Here is a 25,486-nt window from a genome sequence, read left to right as displayed (position 1 = left end):
TGGAACGAAGATAGTATTTCCTAAGGCTATCTGTAGGAATTGAAATATGTAGAAAATAAACTTTGAAAAATTGATGAATTGATGTGAGCTGCCTGGACTGTAGATTTTTTAAAGGGGTGCCTGACTGTAGATGCATGTTGGCATGTCGTAGTAGGAACAGAAAACAAGAACAGACTAAATGGATGGGCCGTACAGCAGCCCATAAAGCATTCGTAAAGCCCAAAATATGAAGCCCGTGCAGGCTGTGTCACCCAGTACGGCCAGTCGTCGTCTTCTCTACCTGGCTCTCTCCTAGATCAGATCACCACCACCGTCCACCACCGCCACCGTCACCGCTCGCGGTCGCCGGAGATCATCCTCTTCTCCGGCGACCCCGCCACGCCGATCCCAGCGAAGGTTGGCTGCCCACCTCAAAGCTCAGCTAGCGCTTCCCGCCCCTGGGTCACTCACCTTCCCCCTAAATTTGGCTCGTCCGCCGCTCGGACCAGCCCCGCTAGGGTTTTTGCCCAATGGATCCGCTCCGGAGCTACCTTGGGCGGCTCCTCCTCGAAGATATCACCCCGGTGGTGATGGTGCTGACAACACCGCTCGCCGAGGCCGCCTGCCGAAAGAGCGGCCTCAGCTTCGTCGACATGCTCTCCCCGTTCTCGCTCTTCAGAAAAATCGACGGTAATGCTCCTTGTGTTCAGATGGTCCTATGCCGTGTCTGGTTTGTTTTGTTTTGATTTTGAGATCTCATGGAGGGTTCTCTGTTTCTGCGCGAGTCTGAGCAGTGCCCGTGCGGACGGCGAGCGAGGTGCCGTACAGGCTGCAGATGTTTAAGATTCGTATGGTTTACGCGTCCAACGTCCGGAAGGAGGACTACGAGGTGAACCTTGGACATTCTGTAATTGCTATCATAGGTAGCTGTAGTTGCTTCAGTGTTATATGACCTCATTGTTTGGGAACAGGTGGCAGACGAGCGGATTAAGACGGTGGTTTCTGAGGCCAATGAGAAGGCTCTTCCGGATTTGCTTTCAGACCCGCCGCAGCTTGAAGATGTACTTGGAAGTGAGATTCCCTACTCTGCTGCTATATGAATTCACTTCTCGACATCCTCTGCAATGAAGTTCAAATTGGAAAATTTAGTTAGATTGCAGATGGAATGCACATTTATATGCTAATTATATGCTAATTGGATCAGTGGCAAACTAACCAAGTCAAGATGTAGAAAACTTGTCAATTAGGTATGAAACTAGGCAATCATATATTCTGTAAAATTTCTACACAAAGATTGAACCACGTCAAGTTCTAAATGAAAATTAGGAAATGATCTCAATTAACTACACAGTGTCATTCCACCTGCCACTTAGAAAGGAAAAAAAAGGATAGCCACCAGTATAATTTCTGCACGGGTCCAAAAAATAGGCCCGTGCCTAGCCCATGCACTTTTCGGGTCGGATCAAGTCGGGCTTTTCTGGGTGGATCGGTTCAGGTTCGTCGGGTTGGGTGGCCCATGGTAATGTATAGTGACCGGCGAGGTATGCACAAAGGTTGATGACGTGCCTAGATGCTGCTAAGGTGAGTAGGTGATGCGAGCTTGTGTGGTCCTTTCCCATAGAAAGGAGAAGTGGAATAGCTATTTGTAGTGGTTATGTGTTGTTCTATTGCAATGGTTAAAGCTACTGTGATTTCGCTTACTAAGCACTGGCCTTGGGTTGCGGAGAGGGCTCGAATGCAGGATCTCCTTCCCTATGAGACTCTTTGCTTCCCTTTGAAAGAGGCAGACACCTACTTCAATTGTCATCTGACGATTCTTCCCCAGCTATGGACTCAGACCTCTCACAAAAAGAGAAAAAGCAAACGAATCTGAATATAACCAATCTATCGCCTTTGATGATTCGTTGACAGCCTCCTCAACCCAAGCTTCCATCTCCTGCTCCAAACATCGGCGCTTGCCAGCGCCAGTCCATGAAAGGTGGATGAAGGTGAGTTTGACTACGAACTCGAGGATGCTGGGAATGATCTCTTGTCTGGAAAGAGGAGGACTTAATGATTATTCGTTTGCCAGAACCAGACGTTAAAATTGTTGTGGATAGGGATCCTGTAAAAACATCTTTTGAGGAATGGGCCAGACCCAGGCATTTCTCAAGAACAATAGCTAAGGGTCCTGATACTACTACTTGGATCTGGAACCTACATGCTGATGCTCACGATTTCGATAGTCATACCATTGATTTGGAGATCTCCCGAAAAGTCTTTAGTGCTCATTTCAGTCAACTCTCATCAACAATTTTCTGGGTTTGAGGCGCGCACGAGGGGGGGGGGGAGGGGGGGGGGGGCGGAGGCCAGGTTGGCCAACATCAAATGCTACTAAATTTTAAGGTGAGGAATAATGGAATGTGTGAAAGAATAGGCATGCCTTTCAATGAGTAGCTATAAATCACCGATACTTCACTAACCCAGCCGTACCCATATCCGATACTTCGGTACTCCGATACTCTCTATATACTACCACCATGTCGTTTTTCAAACACATATCGCTGTACCCATATTGCGTATCGGTGATACATAGATGAACAGCCAAAAGCTTTCCATCAAGATTGCTTGGTACTGTTGCAGCCAAATTTCAGGTGATTGTTTTTAGGGTTAATTGGAAGCATATCATTGCAATTTTTAAGAGTTGGAGAAACGCTACTACAACTTCTAATATTGGAGATATGCTACTCTCATACGTCTTTCAACACCTTGGGCCCACCCGCAGGGTACGTATCCCTCTGGCTTTTCCGTATGGACCGTATTGCCCTTCTGTAGTGCGTCGCTCATCCTATCATCGACACTCGATCGTTGTACGCCGTGTCCATTGCCCTAAGGTGTCGCCAGGTGCGCCGCCACCCCAGACCCTTGCCGCGGGCGCAGACCCCTGCCGCGGGCGCCTAACTGCGCGGGCTGTCCTCCTGAGCTGGCGTGGGGCCCTGAGCTGCCATCCCCTTCCGCGGGTGCCTGCCTGCGCAGGCGCAGGGCCCTGCCTGCCGCGGGCGGCCCCAGCCGCGGTCGCAGATGATGCCCAACGCCCCGAACACCTCGAACGGCACCCTCTCCCCGAGCACCACCACCAATGGCGCCACGATGGCGCCCATCTGCGCCGCCTGCGCCGTGCACCCCAGCGCTGCGTTCCGCACCACCGTCGGGAACAGCTCCGCCGTGTAGATGAACAGCAGGTTGTACGTCGCCGCCACGCTGAAGATGCCCACCACGCCGCACGCCATCCGCACCACCCTGCGCGCGCATGGTCCCAAGTTCATTATTAATTAATTTGCAACAGCTGCCCGTTAGTTGGCCTTGCCCCGATGATCCTGGAAGGCAAAATTACCTCATGATGCCTGCGCCGGCGATGAGACTCCCGGCGGTGCAGAAGACGCCGGCGAGCAGCATGGTGCCGATGGCGAGCGGCTTCCGCCCGAAACGGTCGAGGAGCAGCGCGGTGAGCAGGTAGGCGGACATCTCGGTGAGCGAGTTGGCAGGCACAGACCTGCGACCGCGGCTGTCCTTTGCACGGCCTGCGACCGCGGCAGGCAGGGCTCTGCGCCCGCGCAGGCAGGCGCCTGCGGAAGGGGATGGCAGCTCATGGCCCCGCGTCAGCTCCGGAGGAGGACAGCCCGCGCAGTCAGGCGCCCGCGGTAGGGGCCTGCTGCCTGCGCGCCCGCGACAGGGGTATGGGGCGGCGGCGCACCTGCAGTCGACCGGCGGCGGCATCTTAGGCAACGTACAGCGATCGAGTGTTGATGATGGGATGAGCGACGTACTACAGAAGGGCAATACGGTCCATACGAAAAAGTCAGATGGATACGTACCCTGCAGCTAGGCCCAAGGTGTTGAAAGACATATGGTTGTAGCATATCTCCAATATTAGAAATTGTAGTAGCGTTTCTCCAACTCTTAAAAGTTGCAATGGTATGCTTCCAATTAACTCTTAAAAGTCGCTTTGCATGCATTCTATAATGTGAACAGCTCAAAATTCCTGTAAATGATGCGTTAATAGAATGTGATGCTTGGTGTTCTGTGTGCCTTTGTTACTAAACTGGGTACTAGTTCTTTTGGTAAGTTGTCTGGGAAGAGGTTATCACCATTACTTGTTACTTCAAATGTTTCTGCCTCTCTTTGGCTGGTAATCCAATGTATCTAAGCGTACATGTCCTGTGTGGCTCCTGCTAGTGTTTCTTTTAGGAACTGTGTCTAGCTCGGTTGAAGGTGTGGTTGTACACCCAGACCACCAACCCAAGTTTGAGTCCTTGCTGAGGGGAATTTGGGTGCGTATTTTCTTCTTAATATAAAGTGGCCTAGTTTCTCCTAGGTTGGTCCAGTTTTTTGTTATTAGTGTTTCTTTAGTCATGTCATGTCTTAGTCAGGTCGATTGCAATTTCTGTGAAGCTTAATTTGTGAACATTGTTTGGCACTTTTGAGTTTCATTTTACATATGATTCTTGATTATGTAATTCCAGAGCCTGAAGCTGAGCTGTGCCCATTGTGGATCAAAAAGTTCAATAGAGAGCTAATGCGAACACTATCGTTTTCAGAGCATGAGACATTTGACCATCCTGTTGCATGTGAGATCTGACACTTTCCTGTTCTTAACTGGTTGTTCTGGTTCGTAATATTTTCTTGCTTATGCTTTAAACTGTTATTAACAGGTCTTCTAGTTGTGTCGTCAATGGACAAAGAACCCATCAGCAAATTTGTTGATCTCTTCAACACAAATCAGTTGCCTTCTCTTTTAAATGAAGGCATAATGGATCCACAAATTTTGAAGCATTATCTCGTACTTCATGACCAACAAGAGGGGCCGCAAGACATGTATTATTCCTGACTTTATTTAATACTAAAGAAGACACCCTTTTACCTAAGGCACTCATGATGTTAAAACTATTTTTTTCTAAAAAAAAAACTAGCTGGTGATTGGTCTTCATACCTGACCAACCTCTTTGGAGTTGCCGAAATATAATTGAATGTGAGTTTGTATTGGTAAAAATGACTATAACCCTGAACTGCTTGCATATTTACTTATTTAGTAGTTCACCATCTTTAGGATTCTCTGTCTTCACCAAGGTTAGACAGGCTTCCTCATAGTCATAGTGCTTAGTTCCTCAGGTGTCCTATTGCCTTTATTATTCATGTCTTGTTACCTCCCAAAAATCCCTCAATATTGTCTGATGTTCGAAGTTCAAATTATACACACAGTATTTTGTTTTTTTTTTTTTGCTGACCCTTATTGCATTGTATATGAAGAGCTGTGAACGTCTTAGCTGAAATGAGGAGTACCCTTGGTTTGAACGACTGTAAATTATTATGTATAAATTCGTCTACAGAAGCGGATGGTAGTAATCCTGACAATTCGTGGCTACCTTATGTGAGCATACTGAATTACTTCGTATTCAATTACAGTAACGTGTTCAATTTTCAGCAAATATGCAATCTGCTTATAGTCTTTTCACAACTAAATGCAGAAAGCTCTTGGTTTGGAGAATCGTGAAGGGACCTGTTTCCTTAGCACGGATGATTTGAACGAGGTATTATAGCATTTGGTATATATCATGCATGTGCTTTGCTGGGCATGATCATGCATGTGCTTTTTCATTGTGCTTTCCTGGGCACAGGAAGTTTTGTGGCACTTAGTTAGCATTTTATCTTACCTGACAACTCATCTGTTTGTGGTGAGTATTGTTGGTTAGGTTGAATGACTGTTAAGCTTTGCAGTTAGTATTGAAGTAACCATCTTGTATTCAGTTGATTCAAGGTTTTTTATGTACACCGATGCCAACGCCCTCAGCTGTTAGCCAGCTTTAATTGCCGAGTTTATTTGTTTCAGGTAAAGGACTTCATGCAAGATTTTGCTTCTAATCATATCATCCCCTACATGGAGCAAAAGATACGTGTCCTCAATCAGCAGGTATGCAGTTGAATGTTTGCTATATCATTATATCCATCTTATCATCTTGTCATTTCCAAACAAGATTTGGTACTGTTTTAGGTAGCAACAACGAGAAAGGGTTTTAGAAATCAAATCAAGAACTTGTGGTGGAGAAAGAGAGATGATGTCCCAGAAGCTCCAAATGGGCCAATGCAAGTGATTATTCTAGATGTTGCTAGTTTTCATTGTACCTGTATGAATTTTGTTAATATGCAGTAAGACTATTATCTCTTTATCTTGAACAGGTATACGTTCACCTCCATAGAATCACAGATCAGAGTTCTGGGTGATTTTGCCTTCATGTTACGAGACTACGAGCTTGCTTTGTCAAATTACAGATTACTCGCTACAGATTATAAGCTTGATAAGGCCTGGAAGCGGTTTGCTGGTGTACAGGTGAATGATTCTTTTTTACTTGTTTTGCTGGTGTACAGTTGCCTGGTTTATGAGGTTGTCGTAGAGCTGTGGCTAGGATTGGTATTCAGAAGAAATATCCGAACCATGTGTAGGCCATCCTGATAGGCATTTAACTCCCGCAAGCCCACTAACTCCTACGGATCCTCTATTCCTCTGCAATTTCCTTCTCCTTTTGCAAAACGATGTGGCGGCTCACCTTGCAGATGCCTGCACTGATTTGCTGCTGTGCACGGGCTTGATTTGCTCTGTTGCTGTCAACCTCCATGACCACCTCCCCCTATTAAGAACTTCCATGCTCATCTTGCTGCATTCTCCGGCAGCCAAGCTTCCTGAGCACCAGCATAATCAGCTGCAAGTTTGCCTTTTCTCTGCTGCTAGCCATTCCATTTACCATTATTTTTTTATTGTTTGCGACTATCAAGAACCTGCAATTTTACGCATGATAGATGTGAGTATGTAATATGTTTCCATGCTGGCCGGTGCCGTTGCAAGCATACGAGGCTAACAATAGGGCATTGTACCTCTTATGGTACACCTCCAAAATGTTGCAGGGTTGCTGGATTGCTTGTTCATGAGTTGTGGGATAACCTTAACGTGTGTAATAGCGCAGGGTCCTACACTGCAACTAGCTATTCACTCCATGATTATTTATATAATTGCAGGAGATGAGTGGACTCTGCTATTTCATGCTGGATCAGTCAAGGAAGGATGCCGAGTATTGCATGGAAAATGCCTTCAGTACATATCTGGTATTTATTTCATAAGTTCACTTCTAGGTTTCCTGACACAGGCAAATGTATTATATCTTTTTTGTGGCTTATAATTTGATTTTGAGGATATGTGTTATTGAAAGGGAGAGAATAGGAGAGAATAATGGCTTGTATTCCTCCAACCCTAGAAGGGTGGGTATATATAATACCTCTAGATGGGCCTCTATACACATGGGCTCAATATACTCCAACACCCCCCCGCAGTCTGAACTACCGGCGCAGCGGTGTTCAAGACTGGACAACAAGAAAGCTAACACCCCCCCGCAGTCTGAACTACAGACGCAGCGGTGTTCAAGACTGGACAAGAAGAGAGTACAAATAGAGTACAAAGAGCAAATACACCCTCCCCCCGCAACCACAACTAGCCACCGGCTACGTTGAGGCTGGATCGAAACTCCGAGAAGGTCGAGGAGGGCAGCCCCTTGGTGAAGATGTCAGCAAACTGGGAGGTGGTCGGGACATGGAGTACCCGAACATCGCCGATTGCGACTCTGTCGCGCACGAAGTGTAGGTCGATCTCCACGTGCTTCGTCCGCTGATGCTGGACTGGGTTGGTGGAGAGATACACGGCACTGACGTTGTCGCAGTAGACGAGCGTGCTCTTGGCAAGCGGGCTGTGGAGCTCCGCCAAGAGCTGTCGTAGCCAGGACGCCTCCGCTACGCCGTTAGCGACAGCCCGGTACTCCGCCTCGGCACTGGAGCGGGAGACAACCGGCTGCCGCTTGGACGACCAGGAGACCAGGTTGCCGCCCAGGAAGACGGCGTAGCCGGAAGTGGAGCGACGAGTGTCCGGGCAGCCAGCCCAATCAGCGTCGGTGTAGACCACCAGCTCAGAGGTGGGAGAGCGGTGAAGAACCAAGCCGAAGCCAACAGTGCCACGGACGTACCGGAGGAGACGCTTCAGCGCAGCCAGGTGAGACTCCCTGGGATCATGCATGTGAAGACAGACCTGCTGAACGGCATAGGTGAGATCCGGCCGGGTGAAGGTCAGGTACTGCAAGGCACCGGAAAGACTCCGATATGCAGTAGGATCAACCACGGATCACCCAGATCAGCAGACAGCTTCGCCTGAGTATCGACAGGAGTGGAGCATGGCTTGCAATCAGTCATCCCAGCCCGCTCCAGAATGTCGAGTGCATACTGCCGCTGGTGAAGGAACAGGCCAGACGGGCGAGTCTCAACAGTAACGCTCAAGAAGTGGTGGAGCTGACCAAGATCCTTCATAGCAAACTCCTGCTGCAGGGAGGAGATGACGCGCTCAAGCAACTGCTGACTGGAGGCGGTGAGCACAATGTCATCAACATAGAGCAGCAGGTAGGCAGTCTCATCCCCACGGCGGTAGATGAACAGAGAAGTGTTAGCCTTGGCCTCGGTGAATCCCAAAGTCAGCAAGAAAGTGGCGAACAGAGAGTACCAAGCCCGAGGAGCCTGCTTCAGACCATAGAGGGACTTGTTGAGCCGGCAGACCATATCCGGACGACTCGAGTCCACAAATCCCGCCGGCTGAGAGCAGTACACTGTCTCTGACAGAGTGCCGTGAAGAAACACATTCTTCACATCCAGCTGGTGCACAGGCCAGGAGCGAGCGAGCGAGAGGACCGTGCGCACAGTAGCAGCCTTCACCACTGGGCTGAAGGTCTCATCGTATTCCACACCAGGCTGCTGGGTGAAACCCCGGAGAACCCAGCGAGCCTTGTAGCGCTCCAGTGTGCCATCAGCCTGACGCTTATGCGTCCAGATCCACTTGTCGGTGACCACATTGCAACCAGACGGACACGGCACGAGGTCCCACGCCTGGTTGGCAAGGAGAGCCGCGTACTCCTCTTCCATCGCGCGACGCCAGTGAGGATCCGCCAGGGCGTCGCGGACAGAGGAGGGTACCGGAGAGACCCGCGGCTCGCCCTCGGTGGCGAAGAGAGTCGCGGCCTGAGACGCCATCCGCCGAGTCACCATGGGATGGATATGCCGAGGATCCCGATGGACGATGGGCGGGTGGTACACCGCCGGCTCGGCTCTAGAGGGAGCCGGTGGAGGCGGCGGCGGCGACGGTTCCGGTGGAGGTGTCGCAGGAGCTTCCGGAGCAGGAGGCGGCGCCGGTGTCGGCACCGAACGACGCCGGTACACCTGCACCGGCTCAGCATACCGCTGCGGCGCCGAACGACGCCGGTATACCTGCACCGGCTGAGCGTACCGTGCAGGTGCAGGGGAAGGCACCGGGGACGCGCGTGGCGCAGTAGGAGACACCGTGTCCGCGCGCGGCACGATCGGAGGTCCGGGGGCCGCGCGTGGCGCGATTGTCGGCACCGGGGCCGCTCTCGGCGCCGCGGGAATCACCGGGAACGGTGCCGGTGTACCGGGAAAACCTGCAGGTAAAGGACAGACAGGAAAAGGTGGCTGAACCACCGGGTCAGTCGGAAACAGAGACTCCAGCTCGGGATCAGGAGAAGGTGTGGAGGAGGTGGAGTAGGGGAAATCCGACTCGTCAAAGACCACGTGTCGGGAGATCAGGACGCGGCGAGAGGTGAGGTCAAAGCATCGGTACCCCTTGTGGTCAGGGGAGTAACCAAGGGACACAACAAGTCGAGCAGGGCGCCAGCTTGTGAGAAGCAGTGGCGGAGGTGTTAGGGTAACACGCACAACCGAAGACCCGAAGGTGGTCGTAGCGAGGAGGGGTACCGAAAAGAGCGTGGTGTGGAGTGGGAGCAGGAGAAGCAGTGGACGGAAGACGGTTGAGCAAGTAGGTGGCGGTGTGGAGGCTCTCAGCCCAGAAGCGCGGGGGCAGAGAGGCCTGGATCAGAAGGGTGCGCACGACGTCGTTCGTCGTGCGAATCATCCGCTCAGCCTTGCCGTTCTGAGGAGGTATACGGACAAGACATACGCAGCTGAACACCCCGAGAGAGGAAGAAAGAACGGGAGGTGAAGTTGTCGAACTCCCGCCCGTTGTCACACTGGACGGCCTTAACGGTGAGGCCGAACTGAGTGGACACCCAGGCAAAGAAGTGGAGGGTGTGGAAGGTCTCAGACTTAGCGCGCAAAGGAAACGTCCAAGAGTAGTGCCCAAGAGTAGTGCGAGAAGTCGTCGACCACCACCAGATAATACTTATAACCAGAAAGGCTAAGTACAGGAGAGGTCCACAGGTCACAGTGAACAAGGTCAAATGCATGCGTCGCATGCGAAGAAGAAGAAAAAGGGAGCCGAACATGACGACCGAGCTGGCACGTATGACAGAGGGGCTCAGCAGGAGCCCTAGTACTAGAAACATCGGTACTATGAGCTGAGCCAGAACGTCGCGGCCAGGGTGACCAAGACGCCGGGGCCAGGTGGTGGAAGACGGCGTCGCGGCAAAGGCGGCAGACCAAGACAGACCAAGGCGGCCAGGGCGAAGAAGAAGGCGAGAGTGGTGCAGCGGAAGAAGGAAGGCGAAGGGTGTAAAGGGGCCCCGTGCTGTCACACCGGAGTAGCGGACGCCGCGAGGCCGAATCCTTTACAGTGAGGCCGGAAGAATCAAACTCGATGGAATAAGAATTGTCAGCTGTAAACTGACGAATGGAAAGAAGGTTATGAACCATCTGAGGAGCAACAAGAATATTGGGAAGACGAAAAGAGCCGGGAGCAGAACCCACAGCGGTGACAAGAAGACAAGACCCGTCACCAACCATGATGGAAGAAGGACAAGAGGGGTGTGGGGTCGGACAGAAGAGAGGATACCGGCATGTGGGGTGGTGTGGAAGGAGGCACGTGCAGACCGGCGGCGTCCGCCCCATAGCGCTGAAGGACTGCGCCAGTGTGGCCTGGTCCCATCCCCCAGGCCAGGTCGGCTGCTGGGTGGGTGGAGCGGGCGGTGTCCAGAACGGCGCGAACAGGGGAGCAGCGGCGAGCATGGCCGTCGGGTGGGGCTGAGGACGAGGGCCCGCGACGGCCTGGACCTGCGCGGCGTGCGCGGCGGGCGTGACAACCTGCGCAGCGGTGAGGGAGGTGTTAGAAGCTCAATTCTAACCCTCATTGAGCTGAGAGGATGACAATGAACTTGGGGCAATTTTCTGGGTTTTCTTCATTCACAAACTCAAAGCCATGCCTTCCAACGGGAGGGGTGGCCACACATATATACAGCCAGCCAAGGAGCTGCTAACTGCCTAGTCTAAGATGCTCCTGCTGTCCTAGAAAAGTAGATGCTAACTGCTGCAACTGCAGCTGTCCTAGCAAACTAAAAAAGCAGTCCAAGATGTTGTCCTCTAGGGGCAGCACAAACCCACTGCATGCTGCAGCAAAAAGGAGATGCTGCAGCCCCCACAAAGACCAAGAGTACAAGACTTATTCCCTTCATTCTCCCCCTAAGCCTTGTGCGTCGTCTTGTGGGAAAGTTGAACCATCCCGGTCCTGGAGCAAAGCTCAAGGAACTTGATCCTCCCAAGGGGCTTGGTGAGCAGATCCGCAAGCTGATCCTTGGTGTTGATGTAGCTCGCCTTGATGCTTCCTTCCTCCAAGCAGCCTCGGATGAAGTGATACCTCACCCGGATGTGCTTGCTCCGTTCGTGGAAAACGGGGTTCTTCGCCAAGGCCAGAGCGGACTTGCTGTCCACCCTGAGCTCCACTGCTCCAGTGTCTCTGCCGAGTAGATCACCAAGCAGTCGAGCGAGCCAGAGCGCCTGAGTCGACGCGGTGGAGGCCGCTATGTACTCGGCCTCGCAGCTGGACAAGGCCACCACCTGTTGCTTGACCGACTGCCAGCTAACGAGGCACTCGCCGAGGAAGAAGAGGATCCCGCTCGTACTCTTGCTGGTGTCGATGTTGCCGGCGTGGTCGCTGTCGCTGTACCCGACGAAGTGTGCCGCCCCAGGGCACCTCGGGTAGTGGAGACCGTGGTCGAGAGTCCCCGCAACATAGCGGATGATCCTCTTCACGGCCTGCTGGTGCTCCGTCGTCGGTCGCTGCATGAACCGACTGACGTAGCCAACGGAGAACGCCAAGTCCGGCCGTGTGTGGGCGAGGTAGCGGAGGCTCCCCACAAGACGCCGGTACTGAGTAGCGTCCACCTCCTCCGCCGTGCTGTCACGGCTCAGCTTCAGCCTCTCCTCCATCGGAGTGAGGGCTGGGTTGCAGTCGGTGAGCCCAGCGAGCTCGACGACGCGCTTGGCGTAGGCGGTCTGTCGAAGTGTGATCCCGGAGTCGTCCTGGTGCACCTCGATCCCCAGGTAGAAGGAGAGAGGCCCCAAGTCGCTCATCTGGAAGGTGGCCTTCATCTCCTCCTTGAACACCGCCACCTCCGCATCCTTGGTGCCGGTGATCACCAAGTCGTCGACGTAGACACCCACCAGCAGGGCATTGCCTCCTTTGCCCCGCCGGTAGATGGCCGCCTTGTGCGGGCTTTGCTCGAAGCCCATCCCCTTGAGCGTGGAGTCCAGCTTGGCGTTCCACGCCCTCGGGGCCTGCCGCAAGCCATAGAGGGCCTTGCGCAGACGTAGCACCTTACCCTCCTTGCCGGGGATCGCAAACCCCGGCGGCTGGTGCACGTAGACCTCCTCCTTCAAGTCGCCGTTGAGAAACGCCGACTTGACGTCCATGTGATGGACACGCCAGCCTTCTTGGGCAGCTAGCGCAAGGAGGAGTCGCACGGACTCCATCCGTGCCACGGGAGCGAAGGCATCGTCGAAGTCGACTCCCTCCTGCTGCACGAAACCTCGTGCCACTAGGCGAGCCTTGTGCTTGACGACGGTGCCGGCCTCATCCCTCTTCAGCTTGAACACCCACTTAAGGGTGATCGCGCGGTGACCGCGAGGGAGATCAGCAAGCTCCCAAGTGCGGTTCTTCTCAACCGCGTCCATCTCCGACTGCATCGCGGCACGCCATGCCGCGTGTCCCTCGGCCTCTGCGAAAGACCGAGGCTCGCCGTCGTCGCACGCGAGGTGCAACTGTGCCTCCAGGTCGTGAGGCACCAGTCCCGGCACCGGCTGATCACCGAGAAGGTCCTCCATCGTACGGTACCGCAATGGCTCGCCATCATGGTACGCGTCGACGCGCTCCTCGTCGTGAGAGAGCGGAGTAGCAAACTCCACCGGACTGTGCTCAGCACGAGCAGGTGTCGAAGTAGACGGGCCCGGAGGAGTGGCTGTCGGTACTGGAGTGCGCGGCGTCACCGGCTGTGGTGGTGCAGCTGAGGAACTCGGCGCAGCTGGAGTCGTAGCTGAAGGGCGTGGTGCCACCAGTGTGGCGGGCGCCGGAGTCGGTGGAGGCTTGGGGACCGGGGTAGGCACGCTCGGCGAAGAAGAGCTGCCTACTCCCCCAGCTCCCTCGAAGTGGACGTACTCAACGGTGAAGTCGTCGTACGTCGGAGCCGAGCCGTCGTCCACCGCCTTGTCCCACGCCCATCCTCGCCCTTCGTCGAACACAACGTCGCGCGCCGTGCGCACACGCTGTGTCTCCGGGTCGAGAATGCGGTAGGCCTTCGAACCCGCTGCGTAGCCGATGAACACTCCCGGAGTGCTCCTGTCGTCGAGCTTGCCGATGTGGCCAAGCTCCTTGGCGAACGCGAGGCAGCCGAAGACCCGCAGGTGGGAGACCGCCGGCTTGCACCCATGCCAAGCCTCATACGGCGTCATGCCGTCGAGTGACTTGGTGGGCGAGCGGTTGAGGATGTAGACGGCCGTCACCACCGCCTCTCCCCAGAAGACAGCCGGCATCCCCCTCTGTTTGAGGAGGGCCCGGGACATCCCCACAACCGTCTGGTTGCGCCGCTCGACGACGCCGTTCTGCTGCGGGCTGTACGGCGCGGAGTAGTGGCGCTGGATGCCCTCATCCGCGCAGTACGCCGCGAACTCGGCCGCCGTGAACTCGCCGCCGTTGTCGGTGCGCAGCACGCGCAACTTGCGGCCGCTCTCCGCCTCCGCAGCCGTTGTCGGTGCGCAGCACGCGCAACTTGCGGCCGCTCTCCGCCTCCGCAGCAGCCTGAGCACGCCTGATGGCGTCCGCAGCCTCTCCCTTGCTGCCGAGGATCATCACCCACATGAAGCGGGAGAGGTCGTCGACGAGCAGCAGGAAGTAGCGCCGTCCTCCTGGTGTGACCGGTGTCACCGGGCCACACAAGTCCCCGTGTACGAGCTCGAGCCGCTCCTTGGCTCGGAAGCTCGCCTGCTGGGGGAAGGAGTGCCGCCTCTGCTTCGTCAGCACGCAGACGTCGCAGAGCTGCTCCACGTGGTCGAGGCACGGGAGGCCTCGCACCATCTCCTTGGCGCCGAGCCGCTTCAGGGCCTCAAAGTGGAGGTGCCCAAAGCGCTCGTGCCACTGCCATGCCTCGTCGTCCCTGCGAGCTGCAAGACAAAGAGGCTGGGCCACCCTGACATGGAGGATGTAGAGGCAGGCGTCGTCTCGTGCCGCCTTGGGCCTGCCAGCGGCGCCGCCCTGAGCATCTCCGCGGGCGCCACCCTCGGCGCGCCCTCGTGCCCCGGCTTGGGCACCTCCGCGCCCCTTTCGCGGCTTGCCGCGCTTGCGGCCACCAGTCGAGGAAGAGGGCTCCCCCCTCCTCCTGTCACCGCGCCGAGCCACCCACTGCTCCTGAGTGAGGTGGAGCTTCCCACCGATGGAGATGCCTCCCGAGGGAGGCTGTGGCTCGTCGCTGTCGACGACCTTGAGGCGACCTATCGCCTCCTCGATCGTCATGGTGGAGAGGTCCAGCAGAGACTCGATCGAGCGAGCGGTCTGCCTGTACCTCTCGGGGACGCAGCGGAAGAGCTTCTCGACGGCTCTCTCCTCGTCGTAGGTGTTGTCGCCGAACTGCACCACCTTCTGCAGTAGAGTGTTGAGACGGAGGGCGAAGTCATCAACATCCTCACCTGGCTTGAAGGCCAGGTTCTCCCACTCCTTGCGAAGTGCCTGGAGAGTGGTCTTGCGGGCGCGGTCGCTGCCGATACGTGCCGCAGCGATGGGAGTCCCAGGCCTCCTTGGCAGTTCGCTTCTTGGAAAGCATGAACTGCATCTCGGGCGGGGCTGCTGCGATGAGAGCATCCAGCGCCCGTCGATCCTCATCGTAGTCGACGTCGCCGTACCGGACTGCCTCCCACATATGCCGCACCTGGAGCTTCACCTCCGTGACTGCGGTCCACTCGACGTAGTTGGTCTTGGTGAGGGTGGGCCACCCACCACCGGGACCGACGTCCCTGACCACCGCCTGGAGGCCGTGGTAGCCGGGGGCGCCGCCGCGAGCACCCCAGCCAGGAGCGCCGCCACCGCCCTGCGCGCCGCCGCCAAGGGCGCCGCCTCCGCCGCCGGGCGCGCGGCCCCCTGGGCCGCCGCCGGGCGCGCGGGCCCCTGGACCGCCGCCGGGCGCGCCGCCATCTAGGCCGCCGCCGGGCGCGCAGGCCCCTGGACCGCCGCCGCCGGGGTGGACTGCTGCCCACCGCGCGGTCCGCTCCCGCGCTCTCTCCCTCTCCAACTCCTCAAGGTCCTCGTCGGCAGTGGCGTCGCCGGCGATGGAGCCGCTGAGGCTGCCGCGCAAGGTCTCAACCTCGACCTCCGCCGCACGCGCTGCATCCTCCGCCGCCTCTGCTTCCACCTCCGCCCTGGCCGCCGCCAGCTCCGCTGCAGCCAGCCTGGCCGCCCTCGCCGCTGGTGCCGACGGAGGCCCACGCGCCCACGGGAAGGGCCCTGGTGCCGACGGCAGTAGGGGCTGCAGCGGCAGCAGCAGGGGCGGCGGCGGCGCGCATGAGGGTGGGCGCGACGGCCGCGACGCGGGGGTCCTGGAGGTGGCAGTGCGCGTCGAAGAGCCGCACGGCGGAGGAGGCACGCGCCGGCGCGAGGCTGCAGGAGCTCGCGGAGGCGCTCGACAGGGCCGTCCGCGCGCTCGAGTCCGCTCCAGCCAGATGCGCGCCACCGGACGCCAGGAGAGGAGCAGCAGCGACGTCAGCGGCGGCGGGCACCCGCACAGGCCCCGGCGGCGGCACGGGCGGCGCGGGCTGGAGAGGACCCGGCAGGCCCGGCGGCGACTCCCGCGCAGGCCCCGGCGGCGGCGCCCGGGCCTTGCTGCAGGGGGTCCGCGGGGCCGGCGGCGGCGCTCGCGCCCAGCTGCAGGGGGGCCAAGGCGAGGGCGGACGGGTAGAGGAGGAGCTCCTCGCCCTCGCGGACGCTGCGGGCGGCCGCGAGTCCGCGCCCGCGGCCGGGGAGGTCGGCCACGCGGAGGGCGTCGGCGGCGGCTGCAGCCGCGGTGGGGTTTTGCAGCGCACTCGCCATGGCTGCGACGGCAGCAGCGCACGGCGCAGCACCCGCGCAGGCCCCGGCGGCGGCGCCAACGCCCTGCTGTAGGGGGCCCGCGGGCCCGGCGGCGGAGGGGAGGGGCCACGCAGGTCGAGCAGCGACGGGTGCCAAATCGAATCGCCAGTCAGGCCGGGCAGCGACCGCAGCAGGGCCAGAAGCAGGGAGAGAGGAGGGAAGGAGGAGAGGGCCGGCGGCGCCGGCGGCCGGCCGGCCATGGGCGGCGGCGGCAGCGCAGAGCCTAGGCGACGGCCATTTAGAGAAGAGGGAGGGCTGATACCATGAAAGGGAGAGAATAGGAGAGAATAATGGCTTGTATTCCTCCAACCAGTGTTCTCAAGGCGTCGCCTAGGCGTCCAGGCGCCGTCCACCAATTTGCGCCTTGCTCGCCTAGGCGCCCGCCTTGCTCCGCCTAGGCGTCCAGCCGCCCCACCTTGCTAGGCGTCCGCCTTACCGCCTTGAGAACAATGCCTCCAACCCTAGAAGGGTGGGTATATATAATACCTATATATGGGCCTCTAGATAGGCCTCTATACACATGGGCTCAATATACTCCAACAGTTATATTGTAATGCACTATTGCTCCATGCTTCATACTTAGTACAAGAAGAGGTGCCCAAATCCCGTATTGCACTGTTTCCTGATTATCTGATGTTTAATGCATAATCAATTCAAGCCCAATTTAAGCAATGAAATTCGATGCACATTTAGCTTACTCCGCAAATAGTCCTGTAACACGTTTTTATGGTATTGGATACTATAAGTGTCATGCTGGTGATACCTGGCACCACACCCCCTATATGTCTTGTACCAAAATTCAGTTTGGAACTTGGGATGATGGCCATTTCAGGCCACATTACCAAGTATTCTTTCTAGTTTCTGATTTCATTCTGTAGCATCTACCATGTCAGAATGTTTGGGTTCCTCGGGTTAAAACTACTATCACCAATATTAAATTGCACGACTGTTTGAATTTGAAGAACCTGAGGTGTGTTTTAGAAAAATGTTTGGGATACAAAGAAATGGAATATGATGCCATGGCAAGATGTTACACACTTATGACATTTAGATAACAGTTTAGATTCTTCAATTTTCCTGTACTCTCGTTCATTCATCATTCAGAGCGTAATTCACCATTTCATATTTGCAGAGAATTGGATCTTCTGGGCAGAGAAACGCTACTAGATGTGGCCTTTGGTGGGCAGAAATGCTTAAAACAAGAGGGCAGTACAGGGAGGCATCAAGTGTGTATTTCCGTGTTTCTAATGAGGTAGATTTTCTTTTTGTTACGGAAGCTTTTTAGCTGATTAGATATGCTGTTTATTGACAATTTTACTAATCAGGAACCTTCTTTGCATTCTGCCGTCTTGCTTGAGCAAGCCGCTTCTTGCTACTTATTATCCAGTCCACCTATGCCTCGGAAGTATGGATTTCACCTAATCTTATCTGGGAATAGCTACTACATGTCTGATCAGGTTAAAAATAATTATTTTACATGGTTATAATCACTTTAGAAGTTGATTGAATCTCTGTTGAATCCTGATATTGCTCTTTCTTTGAATGCAGAAACAACATGCTGTTCGGGCATACAGAAATGCTCTGTTCGTTTACAAACAAAACCCTTGGAGTTACATCAACGATCATGTACATTTTAATGTTGGAAGGTAGTTTCATGTTTTTGGCATATATCAAATTTATCTGTCTTTACCTTATACATGACTCTTGGTCTACAAATAGGTGGTATGGAGTTCTTGGTATACTTGATGTAGCCATCAAGCACTTGCTGGAGGTCATTGCTTGTAGCCATCAGTCACTGATTACACAAAATATGTTCCTCAGCGATTTTTTCCATTATGTTCAGGTTCTTGACCATCCATTTCTTTGCACCTTATTATACCTAACTTTTAGTGCATTTCTAATCTTGTGATGTTGTTGTGCATTTAGAGCATGGGGAAGAAATTTGATGTATACAAGCTTCAACTCCCTGTTTTTAACATGTCATCGCTCAGAGTTATACATGAAGATCATCGCACCTATGCATCGGATGCAGATGTAAGACCTAAAAAACTATAGAAAGAGTTTTTCTAATTCACCCCCCCCCCCTCCTCCTCTTTCTAATTTCACACCTTTCGGATGATAAAACAATACACCACGACTTTGACCTGGTCTCTTTTGTAATTAGCTACTAATACTTCTTAAGATGTGTTGGTTGTCTTCTGTAACAGGTTGATGTTAGTGAAGGCACTTGGCAGGACCTGGAGGAAGAATTGATCCCATCATCATCAGTTGTCAGAACTAACTGGCTGGATACTCAGCCAAAATCTTCTTTGAGAAAATTCAAGGATTCCTGTGTTTGTGTGGCTGGAGGTAACATGGTCTACATATTCATGGTTACACAAGGGGACCAAGTGAACTTGAGATCAAACCATGAAGACCAGAACTCTATCTGGATTCCATCTGTGTCTAGGGCTGAGTAGTATCTTTTTTGAGATTGGTGCACACTTGTCTTTAAGTGCAATCTTTCATTCATGTTGGCTGTTGGATGAGGAATAGATGTGCCCTTTGTTTGAGGGCTTCAGTGATAGTGCTGTGCATCTTCCTTAGTAACTGATGCGCTCTGGCCTGATCAGGCCAACCAATAGGAGGCAGACTCTGGTTTGGCCAAGCTGCAGATCAGCAACTGCTTGAAGTGGTGGATATGCAGTGATGCCACTACCACTGTACGTGCCAGCTTGAGGATAAAGTGGGAGTAGCCATAGTAGAAAGCCAAGATGAGGTTGAGGGGAGTGGGCATGAGGAGAGGATGTGGCCTTGAGTAGTGTCTCTATTATTGTTTGAGGTTGAAGGATAGAGCTTACCAACTGAATTGATACAAGTCACTCATTATTTGCTCACTAGAGCAAGTGCTAAAAAACCAACACAATTGTAACCAGTCATTTGGGCTAGTCAATGCTGTTAACTTTTTAGGTCAGTTGTTGACAGGATATTGTTTCCTCTAACAAGGTCTCTTCTCCTCTACTCCCTCCGTCCCAAATTATAGGCTGTTTTGGCTTTTTTAGGTACATAGCTTTTGTTAGGCACTTAGATGGCTAGATGTGCGCTATGTCTAGATACATATGTTTATGTATCTAGAAAAGCCAAAATGACCTATAATTTGGAAAGTAGTGAGTACTTATTTTTTAGTTACAAGCTTACGGCCGAGATAGACTGGTCTCTAACCAATTTTACCAAACCTGAGCTGTAGGTTTTTGGGGATGTTCATCAATGAAGCTTCTTTCTGCATAAAACTAGGAGATTGGTTCTTGGTACCCAATTTTCCTTAAGCCTGAGAAACCCCAGAACTATTTTGCTCACATTTTATGAGCCATTCGCAAACAATTATTCATATTTTATGTGGAGTTCCATGTTAATTTCTTGATGAATTAAGGCACAAAGTAGACTTAAATTTTGTTCAGATGATCTGATATCATCTCCCTTGAACCCTTTTAAGCACCACTTTTACTATGCATATAGCATTCTGATTTCCTGTTTTTGTTGGTTGCAGAAGCTGTAAAAGTGAACGTTGAGCTTAAGAATCCTCTGCAAATTCCTGTTGATGTTTCTGGCATCTCTCTTATATGCCAACTTTCCACCAATTTGGATGCTTTAAGTTCTGGTATTTGATTTTCCTCCTAAGACTTTTTTCCCCATCAGAAATCACCATATATATAGAGGAATTATGTGTCTTATTTGATAGAATGTATAGCTGTGTGCGTGTACTCGAGGCCCAATATTGGGCGTGTACATCTTCTTGTACTGCAAGCCACATTGGCTATATAATGAGAGGTCACCCCCCCCCCATAGGGTGTGCGGTGTAGGTGTTTCCCTATTCCCTCTACCTTTCTACATTATTGATGCATTACATCGCTTGTCCAGATGTAAGTGGGTTGAACTTGGGTGGTGGTGAAGATAAGGTTAACACAGAGCCATCTATTTCAATGTAAATACTCTTTTCCTAACTATCAAGGTCCTGTTCATGTAGATGTTTTTCATTCCACCCAAGTTTCTAATGTTGTATTGCTGTTTTTTGTTGAACACTACAGATTCGAGACTGATGAAGATAATTTCATAGTGTCAAAGCTTGACATCATATTAGGAGGAGGTGAAAGTAAAATAGTATGATTCCATCTCTTTCCTTTCATCTCTACACAATATTGTCTGTGCCTTGATAATCTTGTCAGGATGCCTTCACTGCCTAATTTGCTACAGCAGATCCACCTTTTCCTTAGTAAAAAACTACGTGAACCGAATATACTGTTAATGTGATATTTTTTCCATTTAGTACCCTTGTTCCATGATATATATTTTTAGGGACTGAATGGGAAAAATACTTGAGGTTCATTTTGCCATTGATGTGCTGTATTGTTGGATCTAGTTATTTACTGGAATTTATTACAGTAAGATTTTGCTGTTTTGGCCCAGACAAGACCAATTCTAACGACCAGCTGTTATATTCCAAAGAATGGTTGAACGTTGTTTAAAAAACACCACCCATACATACCCTGATAAACAATGTTTCAACTTTCATGTCCTCCCACTAGTCGCAATTAGTCGTCCTAGTCGGTACTGAGGTGACTTGATTCTAACAAGATTAGTCGGAAAGGCACCTTATTAATTGCAATTATTCGGCCTACTCCCTCCATTCTGAAATGTAAGGCATTTTGCTTTGTCCTAATTCAAAGTAGTCTAAGTTTGACCAAATTTATAGAGTAGAATATTAGCATCTAACACATTAAATAAGTAAATTATGAAACTATATTTCATAATGGATCTAACTATTTTCATTTGACATTCAAAATATTATTACCCTTTTCTATAAACTTGGTCAAACTTATAATAGTTTGACTTGGGACAAACCAAAATGTCTTATATTTCAGGATGGAGGGAGTAGTCGGTACTGAGGCGACTAGACTCAACTTTCCAATTTGAAAACATTACTGTAAAGCCAATTTCAATTCAACGCGACATATCTATCATTTTGCTTGGTATCCTTTAACCAGTCATACATTATTACTAATCTGTATTCATTAACTTCAATTTCTTAAGTCTGATTTAACAAGAGATGTGCAGTTAATTCACAGTCATCTTTTTTTTTAAAAAAAATGGATGTAACAAGGGTCAAATACTACACCAATTACTTCATCGTTTGCTTACTATTTCACCAAGTACATCAATTTGTACAATAGGTGCAGTAGTGAGGTGGTATTCTGTTCTCTAAGTTCCTTTTAATTTTAGCCCTTTATTGTTGCAGATTTTGATGTGTTTGGCAACTGTTAATAGTCTTTCGTGATATTTGCTCATTTCATATTCAACCCCCTTAGGTGCAACTTGATGTTACTCCAAAAGTTGAAGGTATCCTGAAGTTGGTTGGTATAAGATGGACACTTTCAAATTCAGTAGTAGGTTACCAATACTTTGAATTTGGTGCTCAAAAGAAAAACAAGAAAGGAAAACGAGGCCGTCGTCGTTCTTTTAACAACAGCCTGGTTGTAATCAAGGTTAGAATCTTTCCCAATTTCTCTCAGATATTAATTTCTGATGATTTGTATGAAATTTTAGGTTCTTTGCCTACAGGGTTTACCAAAACTCTCAGGATCTATTGATCGCATGCCGACAAAAGCATTTGCTGGTGATTTACAGCTGCTCAAGCTAAATGTGAGAAACCATTCGGAATATGCTGTGAAGGTAGGACTCTTACCATTTATCTTGTTCTTGTTTCTGATTCTGATGATTCTTGAAGACTTGCTGAGCTTTCTACAAATGACCATAACTTTATGCAATTATCAATCACCATTTTATTTGTTAACTCGTTCCAATCCTGGAATGCAGGGCATAAAAATGAAGATCAGCAACCCAAGATTTGTAATTGCTGGTGATTCACCTGACATTGGCCTTGAGTTCCCACACTGCTTAAAAAAACACACGCAATCAGAAATCGATCTTGTACCACACAAAAGCACGAAGCAAAATTTCAAGGGTTTGCTCTTTGCATTTCCTCAGGTGAGGTGGTTTATGGCACTTTCTCTTTTTAGTTTTGTACTTGAATAATCCAAATAAAGTTTGTATGTTTCTTTGGCAGTTTTTTTAATGCAGATTCTTCTACAAATATTGACCCTCCTTTTTCCCAGGATATTGAAATTCAAGCAGGTGCAACACTCTCTTGGCCTATTTGGTTTCATGCTGCAACTCCCGGAAATGTTTCTCTTTATATATCCCTGTATTATGAAATGGAGAGTTCCAGTGATATAAAATACCGTACACTCCGCATGCATTACAATCTTGAGGTAACGGATTGTGCCCCTATATTTAATTTGTTTTAGGATGCTATGTTTGTTATTCCCTAAAGAGCAAATACAAGTCATTTTAAGATTTTGTTGCTCAAACTTGTAGCTTTGACAACCAATGTATAAATAATATTATATATTGGGAACCTAAGATTGATGCTACTAGGTTTGTCATGATATACACTTTCATCATGTATAACGATTCTACTTGAATAATATGTTTTAATAGAAATTGCTAGTCAGGAGTGTCATATTTGAAATTTTTTATGTCTTAAACGGACTGTATTTAGAATCAGGAGTATTTGGATTATTAGAACATGCATAAAATATATACCGGTGTTTTCACAAACTGCTACCAGACTTTATGTTGGAGATTTCTCTGAAAAGGTCTTTCTGTCTTAGTTTCATTGCACTCTACATGGGTGAAGTGTTGAGTGTGCTCCCAACAAAATTACTTCCAGGGTAGAGTTGCTAAATTGTAATCAATCCAAGATCAAGGTTTTCTAAATGCTATCCTGCATATGCTAATTTGTAAGCAATCCATGATCAAGGTGTTTCTAAATGCTATCCTGCATACTACGAATGGGCTTGTGGTTATTTTTTGCATGATATTACTTTATTTGTTAATATCCTTTTGGTTTATCATTAGCTGCCAGAATTTCTTATATAGATCAGATTCTTTTAAGCTCTGACGAATTCTTCTTTACAGGTTTTGCCATCTCTTGACATATCCTTTGCTATAATTATGTCCTCAACAAGATTACAAGAGTATATTGTTCGCATGGATGTAATGAACAAGACCCCATCAGAGTCATTTGTACTTCATCAGTTGTCATGTGTTGGCAGTAAATGGGAAGTTTCAGCGTTGTCTTCATGCAATTCGATCAGCTCTGTTGATACAGTATCAGCAAATCAGGCTGTATCATGCTTCTTCAAGATTAAGGTTGAAGGCCCATTCTTTAATAAGCTTTTGAGACACTTTTATATGACACATTTTGCATTGGATTTTATGCTTTTGTTCATATTTCTTGCAAATTCAAGGTCGTGATATATTTACCCAATGCATCCTTCTTTTTAAGGATTTCGAGCCTGATTCATGTAAAGGGGCAGAAAATGGTTCGTACAGAAGTGATATGGCTTTATATCCAGGGAGCAACGGAGATATGTTTGACATTGCTCGGTCTCCTTTAGCTGATTTTCACTTTCAAGAAAGATACTGGCAAGGAAAGTTAGCAAAGGTCAGTTCTACCTTAGACTGTGACTTATAATACCGCTCTGGCTTCACTTTATGGCATTATTTTCGTGTTGGTCCGATAGTTACCTGGGTAGGGTCTTTGACCCTAACATTCACGACTCAACACAAACTTGACTGGCAAATGGCTAGTGAAGTGTGGGTGTGTGCATAATTTTTGTCATTTTGGCCGATGATAATCTGAGCTGTGCTTGAAACTTTTCAGGTGCCATGCAGCCTTCTTGACTTTGTTCTGATTTCGAAGGCAGCTGGTATCTCGTCGAAGCCTTCTCCAGATTTGCAACTATTTTCTCATCACACATGTCATTGCAGGCAAGTGATAGAACATGTACACATCTGGACATAAGTTTTGTTAACATCTTGGTGGCTTAGAATATGTGCTGATCCTATTCTTCTTTTTTCTTAGTGCTCTTAGCCAGAGCCCTATATGGTGGCTTATGGAAGGACCTCGAACAATTACTCATGATTTTTCGAAGTCTTGCTGTGAGGTTAGCATCCAGTTGGTGATTCACAATGCAGCAGCACATAAGAGTTCGGTGAGAGTGGTTACTTCTGATGTCATGCGAGAGAAAAGTCAAACTGTCCATCCACATGATTCTACCAGTGTTCAGGGTGGATGGCATGATGTATCGCTGGAAAATGACATAAAGGTGATCTCTAGTGCCAAGGGTACACGTCATGAGAAGCAATCTTCGAAGAGCATTTCCCCATATGTTTGGTGTTCATTGAGTTCTGCTCAAATTGAGCTCCAACCAGACAGTTGTTCTAGAGTTCCTCTAAAAGTATGCATATTCACACCGGGTACATACAATTTTTCCAATTATGAGCTGCAATGGAAAGTGCTTCCATCGAAGGAAGCACAAGTGGATGAAAATGGGTCATCCGGTGGTGGTCCAGGACATCCTTTCTACGTTACTGTTCTTCAAAGTGTCTAGGGAATCACAAGGATGCAAGAAATACACCCTGGACATCCATGAAGTTCCGCTTGGATGAGAATTACATCCATTGACCCAATCTGGTGGCTTAAGATGCATTTAATTAGTTCCCCAACTGAATACTATACAAGAATATACGTGGATATGCTCATGATTGTTCTGGTTCAGTGCTAATATGTATACATAAGTCCTGTTTGAGGATAAATTGTGGTGAGTACATGTATACAACTGTTGGTGAAATTTTGAAGGAAAAGCATTGGTGAAAATTTGTCTCGACTGAAGATACAGACTTGACAATAGAGGTTTTGCTTGTGCAATTGTTGATGTGGCTAGTAGCCAGTAGGATCATATACTATTCTTGTACATCCTGTTTAATCTTATCACACTGCAAGACAATTTTCTCTAATGCAGTATGTAGTTGCAGTACAGTTGGATATTTTTTCTATAGTAATCAGGCAATCTTCTTGATATCTCTGCTGTATGGATGACGATAAAATTTGGTTGTTCTTTCCTTTTGAAGTCATTGTTCAACCTAGCTGTTTTTTTAGGGCACTGTTTGACCTAGTTAAGGTCATATGGTATATTGTTTTTTTTTTCACAA

At 50.4% G+C, this 25,486-nt stretch overlaps 1 protein-coding gene across 2 annotated transcripts; it reads left to right on the top strand.

Annotated features, from left to right (window-relative positions):
- The first annotated feature begins 237 nt into the window (after positions 1–237).
- Positions 238–25,486, top strand: LOC120691383 (trafficking protein particle complex subunit 8-like). Of its 2 annotated transcripts, XM_039974436.1 has the most exons (28): positions 238–669; positions 774–868; positions 951–1,050; positions 4,482–4,586; positions 4,671–4,833; positions 5,266–5,386; positions 5,484–5,546; positions 5,846–5,926; positions 6,008–6,099; positions 6,193–6,343; positions 7,027–7,113; positions 17,526–17,645; positions 17,719–17,850; positions 17,942–18,039; positions 18,113–18,236; positions 18,320–18,427; positions 18,601–18,742; positions 19,920–20,030; positions 20,291–20,354; positions 20,458–20,530; positions 21,736–21,912; positions 21,989–22,099; positions 22,244–22,414; positions 22,543–22,698; positions 23,408–23,641; positions 23,778–23,936; positions 24,156–24,262; positions 24,357–25,486. In XM_039974436.1, exons 1-28 carry the CDS (start codon positions 510–512, stop codon positions 24,883–24,885), a joined length of 3,834 nt encoding a protein of 1,277 aa, XP_039830370.1. In that variant the 5' UTR covers positions 238–509; the 3' UTR covers positions 24,886–25,486. The 2 variants fall into 2 exon arrangements, with proteins under 2 accessions (XP_039830370.1, XP_039830371.1); XM_039974437.1 differs by lacking the exons at positions 238–669; positions 774–868; positions 951–1,050; positions 4,482–4,586; positions 4,671–4,833 and having other exon boundaries at positions 5,463–5,546.

The sequence above is a fragment of the Panicum virgatum genome, chromosome 9N (genome assembly GCF_016808335.1).
Source record: "Panicum virgatum strain AP13 chromosome 9N, P.virgatum_v5, whole genome shotgun sequence".
Lineage (NCBI taxonomy): Eukaryota > Viridiplantae > Streptophyta > Magnoliopsida > Poales > Poaceae > Panicum > Panicum virgatum.
Note: the sequence above shows the minus strand (reverse complement) of the source record. Positions and strands in the feature narration are given on the sequence as shown.

Bases quoted from the DNA above. Each gene is read 5' to 3' on its own strand.
- LOC120691383 (XM_039974436.1), top strand. From the start codon at position 510: ATGGATCCGCTCCGGAGCTACCTTGGGCGGCTCCTCCTCGAAGATATC. The intron at 21,913-21,988 runs GTTAGAATCTTT...CTTTGCCTACAG, and splicing joins ACAGCCTGGTTGTAATCAAG to GGTTTACCAAAACTCTCAGG. The intron at 23,642-23,777 runs GTTGAAGGCCCA...CTTCTTTTTAAG, and splicing joins CATGCTTCTTCAAGATTAAG to GATTTCGAGCCTGATTCATG.